Raw genomic sequence first — 8,517 nt, 5'->3', positions numbered from 1 at the left:
TTTTTTAGAAATTCTGTGTTGTGTATTTTAATTTTTCTGGTAATCAAATGAAGGCAAAAACATGAATATCTTTTATTCCAATGCAAATTAAACAAACCCTTTAATTTGTGTACATTCAAAATGCTACACAACAAAAAGTTACTGTTTAACGAGCAATGTCACGGAATTAGTCAAATATTGAATGAATAAATCAAATGCAATTCAGTACACTTCAATCAAACCGCGATATGGACTAGTGTATGTGAATATTAAATGGCAAAAATAATATTTAGCTAGTACAGACGACAACCGCGAGCGTTGCAGGTGCTTAAATAGCAAACTAGCAAACGAAACGCGCGTCTGCGCCGTTCATTCCGTCACATTCCGCGTTACACAGTAAATTCCGTTTTTATGATTAGATTCCGTCCCCATTTTCTACATCGCCCTACTTTTGCTAAGAAACACGTTCAACGCGGACGCACAGACGGTTGTCGTGGTAATGAACACCAGAGCAACCACTTGTGCGTCCGCACTGAACGCGCATCTCAAAAAGCATTTTAGGGGGCCCTTGGCTTTTGGGGGCCCAAGGCGGTCGCCTACCTTTTGCCTAATGGTTAAGTCCGCCTCTGGGCATATTAGTCATAATGGGCCACAACCAACAAATATGCCAGATCGTATCTGCTAAAAAAAATTAATAGATCAAAATTCTTTGATAGATTCTTTGAGAAGATTATTTTATTTTATTTATTATTTTTATTTTTTGTCAAGGGCACATCCATTTAAATGGGTAAATGTAGAAGTTAAATGTCAGCTGGTGGCACTATGACCATGACACACCTATGTGATCAGCTCCTATGAATACAACACACAATTTGTATGATCTTAACCATACAATGCACGAGAAGATATGAGACTCTTCATGTTTCCATTTATTGGCAGTACTTTAATCCCTCACCATGGAAACACCATTGAATGGTCAGACCTAATGACTTTTATGATCCTGGCCTCTAGAACTTCTATGCTTTGTGTAATAATAAGAAATTCTTTTAGGTAATAAGAAATTGTTTAATTGTGAAAAAAGCTTTAAAGTGGCTGTGCTCATTTATGCCGAATATTAATATATTTACAATTACGTACATACACACATACAGTATGTGAAAATTGTGTGTGTAAATGTGTACAAACTATTTGCTTTGCTAAATTTCGAATAAAAAAACCAACAGTGAATTCACTTTATTTAAAGTTTATTATGTATTTACAGTTACAGTTGTTTATTTTTAATTATAATTTTCTCATTTTTACAGCCATGGCAATAAGGAGATGTTCTCTTGTCAAGGCATTCAGCTCGCAGTTGACTGGTTTCTTGAACGTGGCCATCGAGACATTACAGTTTTTGTCCCGGCCTGGAGGAAAGAGCAGTCCCGTCCTGATGCTCTTATCACAGGTGAAAAGATTTGCCATAAGGCCATCAACTGAACAAATGTTATTTAAACTTGTCTGTGAATATTTTCCTTGTTAGGTTATATTAGGTAAATACTTTTAATGGTATCTGATTTTTTTTTTTTCAATAGTTATTTTTTTTATCGCAGTTAATCGAAAACATGTATCACAGCCTGTGACTAACTATATCTACCAATCAAACTATTTTTTTCCCCCCTTACAGATCAGGAGATTTTGAGACGTCTGGAAAAGGATAAGATTCTTGTATTTACACCATCACGTCGTGTCCAGGGCCGCAGAGTAGTCTGCTATGATGACAGGTTTATTGTTAAGCTAGCTTATGAATCAGATGGCATTATTGTCTCCAATGACAACTACAGAGACTTGGCTGTTGAGAAACCGGAATGGAAAAAATTTATTGATGAACGCCTTCTGATGTACTCCTTTGTAAATGATAAGTAAGTCTATTGAATCTGGTATTATGAGGAATATGAATGTTGAACACAAATCTAAATTTCAGTGTTTTCAGTATACATCAATTTGCTCTTTTTCCTCTTTATGAAAATAATAATAATAATAATCTGGGAAAAAAAATCTCTTAGGTTTATGCCTCCTGATGATCCATTGGGTCGACATGGGCCAAGTCTGGAGAATTTTCTTAGAAAAAGACCCATCATTCCGGAGCATAAGAAACAGCCCTGTCCATATGGTAAGTGTTTTTAATGCCGTTGTACAGTTGACGAAGATGCAAGCAGCTAAACATTTCATCATGAATCTGACTATGATATGAATGTTATGAGACTGGCAGGAACACTGACTTTTGTAGTCAAATTTCACAATTTTTAATTGAAAATATATTATTTACCTGAATGTGAGTAGCATACTATTATTTTCAACTGCCACAATATTATTTATATCACACAAATTATTTGAAATTGAGCTCTGAGTAAGCTCTGAGTAAATGGCATATGTTATTTTAAGCACGTATTGTGCATGCATTCGGGTACCTGCAGCCGCCTTTGCATTCCTGCACCTTTCAGTTAACAAATTAAGCACTTTCCCCCCCTTTATTTCCATTAGGAAAGAAATGCACCTACGGGCACAAGTGTAAGTTTTACCATCCAGAGCGTGGTACACAGCCACAGCGAGCGGTAGCAGATGAGCTCCGTGCCAGTGCCAAGAACTCCACAGTTAAAAGTGTGGTAGAGACGGGTCTCGTGAAAAGCCACAGTGAGCCTGGAGGCTCCCGTAATGATAAAGCTGGTGATGGTAAACGATCTCTGCCAAAGAGGCAATTGGACCCCAGTATCCGTGCCCTCTCTTACAGTGATGTGGAGGATAAGCTGTGTTCCAAAACTAAAGCAGACCTGTATAAGAACAACCTAGCTCTTCCTCCAGCTCCAGGTGGTCCTCCTTCCTGTCATGGGTATAGCCAGGACCTGAAAGATCACAAGCAGACTCAAGCAGAACCACACACAAACTGTGAATCTCCCGGTCTTTATTACTCCATGGTTAGGGCATATTCTGGCCTAAGCCTGCCCTCTCAGAGCAGTCCAGAGCGTCACTTCCTGTCTGATGCTGATCCACGGACCAGCTCAGTGGCATCAGATTGCAGCAGCGATGGCAGCATGAGCTCTGATTCTTATGGCATGGCAACCCACAATGAGCATTCTTGCATGAGTTCTCCTGATTTGTTACTGGATGAAGGAATCAAGTGTCATCACCACCATCATCATCGTAGAAATTATCAGTTACCCTCTGTTATTCCTCCAGGGTTCATTCCATCTCCTGCTACATCTAATCACCCAGGATTCCACCACAGCGTACCTAGTGTTCATAGTTTTGTTCCAGAAGACCAGCAAGACCCCCATTTCCAGCACTCTGTCTCCTACATGTCTCCACAACGCCAGCATCAAGTGGTAGGCTCCCGCTCAAGCTATCCTGGAGACTATCCTCCTCTCTGCCAGAGCAACACTCACTCCCAGAACTCTCCACTGGGTCGTGGCCTTGCCTCAACACGTGTGGACAGCGTGTCGGACTCCAGGCTTTATGAACACTCTCCATTGCTTCCTAGAAAACCCTACGTATCCCAAGAGCGAAAGACCAGCTGGGATCCATATTACAGACAGCACCCACAACAATGCTATGAGCCCTTCAGTTTCCAGGATCTTTCAAAGAACCGTGAACAGATGTGGCGGATGCCCTGGGGCTGTCCTTCTGCTCCTCCTCCCCCCCATCTGCCCCATGCTTTATCACACCAGCACCAGGAGCCACTTTCCTTGAGTCGTTACCAGGAAGTACGAGAGAAAGTGTTTACCAACCTGTGCAACATTTTCCCCACAGAGCTAGTGCAGTTGGTCATGGGGCGGTACCCTCATGTGACTGACGCCCAACAGCTGGCAGCAGCCATCTTGGCAGAAAAGAACCATGCTGGATACTAAGCGCTGAGGTCAAATGAAAATACTCTCATCATTTACTCACTTTTTGCACACATTGCATTAAAAGTATCCGATTTAAATTCTCAGCTTTGAGAAAGTTATGACCTTGTAAACATGGACACCATAATATTAAGCATTTTTAATTTTTTGTTGGCTGACCTAAGAGGAGAATATAGCTATAAAAGACATTTTATAGACTAGAAGTGTGAATGTTGTGATGTGTGTGTGTGATATTTATTTTTTTTTGCTATTTATTTTCTGAAATGTTTTACTTTAGGTTCATGATTATGTTCAGGTGAGCATGTAATGAATCACAAGGCACTTTCTATTGCTGTTTATCAAATTCAATGCAGTTTGGTAACTTATGGCAATCAGTAAGAGGAGATAGAAGGCCAGAGTATTTGTAGGTGTAGATGGTCTACAATAAAATCTATTAGGACAGCTTGGCTATTATATCTGTAAAGCTGCTTTGAAACGAAGCGCTATACAAATATATCTGACTTGAGAAAACAGATGTTTAAAGCATTGCATTCATCTGTGTCAACAGATCAAGCCTCACTTAAATGAAATGAGTGTAAAGGGCAGGACCCTCTTTTTTGGCTGAAAAAAATATTTCAGGAATATTTTTATATACGTTTGTTCATTTCTGAAAGATCATCGCTTTCAAATTCAAGGTGCTATCATGAAAATAGCTTTATATTTTTATATAGCCATAATCCTGCAGGTCTTTGGCTTTTCCTCCTCTTTGTGATGTAATGCCAACTCTCACTTGAATTATTTGCTTGCTTTTTTTATGCTTGTTTCTTCTTAATCACATTCTCCATAATCTAGTTACATTTAAATTTGGTTCTTTATATGCAAAAGTGGAGTAACTTGCCTATCACTGACTGCTTATATTGCCATTTTTATTATGATTTTGTGATGTTTTATTCTTTTACATATTGAGATAAATGTGTCAGGGTGTGCTTGCTTGTAATTTGGGAATGGGCTTAGGTATTCTGTAGTTCTGTCAGTGTTATCATAGGAGAAATGGTCTGAATGTAGCCACAGGTGTAGTATAGTGTAGTGTAGTGTAGTGAAGACAGCTCTGTCTGTGTACCTTAGTTTTAGTAAGGGACATCTCTGGCTAAGATTATGGGTGCATGCTACTGTATCCTGCTCTTGTTGAAAGCAACTAAGTTTGGGACCTGATTAGGTGCAGATTTCTTTCATGTTTTGCAGACTTCATCAGGCATTAATTATTCCAGAATTGTTTTCATAACATGTGACTTAGGGTAGCCAGAGAATACCTGTCCTTGTTGATACAAATTGTATCTTTTTAACTTAAATTCAGAGATGTTTATATACATATGATCTATTAAAAGTATATTCACTCACAAAGTTATGTACAATAGGTAGTACATGTATAAATTAAGAAATACATTTTATGAAGATAATTGGTTCAGGTTTTTGAGGAAGAGCATTAAATGCTTCTAAAATGAAGAAGGGACAGTAATTAACAAGCTAATTTATTTTATTTTTAAGCAAAATATTTACGATCGTATTTCTTAAAAAAAAAAAAAAGTAGGGTTATTGGAGTAAACGGGGACAGGATTTGAGCAACTTAAACAGTGATCTTTTTTAACCCTTCTATTGCATTGGGGTCAATTTAACACACAGCTTGAAATACTGGTTAAGATATTTACTACTTGAAATTTTTGGATTATTTAGGGTCATGAATGTGCATGCAAAGTTTCGACACAGATATTTTGGAAAGGCTGTACAAAAAAAATAAAGCTTTCGTGACCCTGATTGGCAAACGGACCCCCACTGGTTTCCATAAAAATCAGACTCAAAGTTTAAGAATCAAGATTCAAATGTTTATGTGAAATTGAGACTCACCTTCTGATTAATCTAAAGAAAATTCACTGTTTCTTCATAGAGTTGCGCAGTCAAAAAATTTGAGTTTGACCTCAATTACTAGACTGTTGCAGCACTGAATAGAAGCAGAACAGACCCATTTTACCCTTTCAAGGGTTTTGTGAAAAAGATAAAAGCAGTGGGAGAAACAAAATGCAATAGGTACAAATAATGTTAGATGCTATTTATACTTGTTAACTGCACCTCACTGTACAAATGGTCTCTTCAAGTAGCCATGACCAAAACATACATACATATTTTACAGGTAATTTTGGACAAAAATAAGTGGGTACATTTTGACCCCCAACACAGAAGTTGTACCTAGTTCTTGAACACAACAGGAGGTTCTGATCATTTACATACTATTCATTCTGGCCTTGTTCTGTTAAACATTTTTACATCTGAAATATAACTTCAAATAGACTTTTTCCAAAAACTATGAAGACAGATGTCATTTTTGATGCATTTAAGAGGGCTTAGTTTAAGAGCAAGGAATGAGCTGTTAAGCTGTGGTGGTAAAAATACTGCCTGAAATATGGGAACACCTTTTATTTTGAAACAAGAAGAGCCTTCCCTTTGGCCTAGTGGCACTGTGTGCCATTCTTGGCGGTGGTGTGGGCATAGAGTATTTGCCTCTACATGGCATTGTGCTTAAGACACATCTGAATAATCTGAACCATGTTCAGACAACTGTTTTCAATTAGATAAGTAATAATTTTTTTGTTTACTATCAACATACTTTGTATCACAAATGCTTCTGAGTACATGTTATGTTACCTTTAGTATTGACTAATATGTTTAAGTGTGGATAATGTTCTATAACAGCATCTATAACAGCAACAGACTGAATGTATTTTTGGTCTTTATCATTGAAAAACACATTTGGTAGGGATGCTTTATAAAGCTGGACAAGTGTTCATGACGAGTTGTTTGATGTGCATTCATAACTGATAATTGTTTTCTGCATACTACCTTTATATCAACAATTAATCAGCCTTCAATCGCCTAAGAATGCCAAGGTCACTCTGTAGAAATCATTGCAGTCTGTGAGCTCGTGATGCGCACGAAATAATGGAAAGAAGCGTTTCCTGCTGACTGAGATGCTTAGGTGTTGCTTATTAAGGTCTCAGTAATATCTGATGTGTCAGTGGGCTTTATTGCTTAAGGACCAAAGCAAGCAGTGAGTTTGGTAATATTTTTAATGGCCACTGCCAATGATGCTTTAGTTGTTCAAAGCATTGTATTACAAAGAGTAATAAATGTGTGGTGGTAAATATGTGACTTGTTCAATATGTTATGGATTTTGTATTTGCTGTCATCTCCAAATATGTATCTTTTTAGCCAAATTAAAGCTACAAAGAAAACTGAATTTGCCCTTTTCTTATAAACCATATTGTCCTTTTATTTGATGCATATTTTTGTTTAAAGTTGCTGAAAGCAAGAAACATTTTATCTATACGAGTAAACCTTTCATCGGTTACTATGGTTTAAAATCTCAGATGCATTATCCAAAGTATGCATCAAAACTAGTGCATATTTGGGTCATAGAAATATTGTACTATTTCAGGGTTCTTACACCTTTTCCCAATTCAAATTCAATCACTTTTCAAGCACTTTCTAGGTGCATTTTCAAGCTTTTCCAGCACTTTAAACTGTGGTGAATTACGCTTACACACACTCTAGAGTTTTTCTACTTTAAATCAGATGTTATTGTACTATTAAAAACCACCGATCTGGATTGCATATAGCATTGCATAATATAAATAGCCAACAAACAGTATATAAACTATAAAATAAAAAATACAGAAAGAAAGAATTAACAGGGTATCTGAAGGGTTTTTAAAATAAAATTAAAGGATTTTTAAGACCTGCACAAATAAAATAAATACTGTATGAGCGGGGTAGGGCAATGACTATGGTAACATATTAAACCATAAAATGACTGCAAAAAAAAACAAAGACAAACAAACATTATTTGCAGTTCAAATACAGGTTTTCACAAATAGAAACAGTTTTATAAAGTGACAAATCTCACATTTCAGCCTTTAAAATATTTTTAAGAACTAAAGAAAAGGGTTGAGTCAGAAGTATAAAGAATTATTTTGTTTCTAAACGTGTTTGATGACAGAGGATGAATTTGCATTTCCAATAAGCCCATCTGCTGTTTTTCAGAACAAAAAGCTAAGGTGCCTTCAAATCTCTCTAAAAAAAGATGTTTGTGTGCTTTAAATTAAAATAATTATTTATACTTTTGACTCATCCCTTTCCTTTATTTCTTAAAAATAGTTTAAAGGCTAAACTATGTGGTTGGCCCTTTTTTTGAACCGCATGAATGTAGCTTTCCCCCCGGTTATCGACTATACACAAAGCAGCTGTGCTATGTCTATGGTGCTCACAAATGCTGCTTTATCAGACATTATATGTCGGTGAGATTAAACGAAAACGCCATTGAAACTTCTCTGAAGGCAGTCAGCTCACTTTAGAGATGCATTAATATAAAAACACCCGCGCTGCATTTTGACTTTGAAATGTTTATTTTATTATTTCACATTAATCGCGAGATTCGGACAGTTATAAATATTTAGTTTAACTGAGCATGGGCATTCAGACTTTACAGGTGACTTTACATTTTAACCATAATTTTTGTATTTGTAATCAGTGTTGGGGGTAACGCATTACAAGTAACGCGAGTTACGTAATCAGATTACTTTTTTCAAGTAACTAGTAAAGCAGCACATTACTTTTTAATTTACAAGAAAAT

At 36.8% G+C, this 8,517-nt stretch overlaps 1 protein-coding gene across 1 annotated transcript in view; it reads left to right on the top strand.

Annotated features, from left to right (window-relative positions):
• The window catches only part of LOC107588864 (probable ribonuclease ZC3H12C), a 7,822-nt gene extending 3,928 nt beyond the window's left edge, over window positions 1-3,894 (top strand). The window contains exons 2-5 of the mRNA XM_016277104.1: window positions 1,284-1,423; window positions 1,643-1,877; window positions 2,022-2,128; window positions 2,500-3,894. Coding sequence (XP_016132590.1) covers window positions 1,284-1,423; window positions 1,643-1,877; window positions 2,022-2,128; window positions 2,500-3,860 — 1,843 coding nt within the window. The 3' untranslated portion in view covers window positions 3,861-3,894. The remainder of the gene's footprint in view (window positions 1-1,283; window positions 1,424-1,642; window positions 1,878-2,021; window positions 2,129-2,499) is intronic.
• Window positions 3,895-8,517: the final 4,623 nt, after the last annotated feature.

This window comes from Sinocyclocheilus grahami, unplaced genomic scaffold (assembly GCF_001515645.1).
Source record: "Sinocyclocheilus grahami isolate Dianchi unplaced genomic scaffold, SAMN03320097.WGS_v1.1 scaffold108.1, whole genome shotgun sequence".
Taxonomy (NCBI): domain Eukaryota; kingdom Metazoa; phylum Chordata; class Actinopteri; order Cypriniformes; family Cyprinidae; genus Sinocyclocheilus; species Sinocyclocheilus grahami.
The sequence above is the reverse complement of the archived record's forward strand: the minus strand, read 5'-3'. Positions and strand labels throughout refer to the sequence as shown.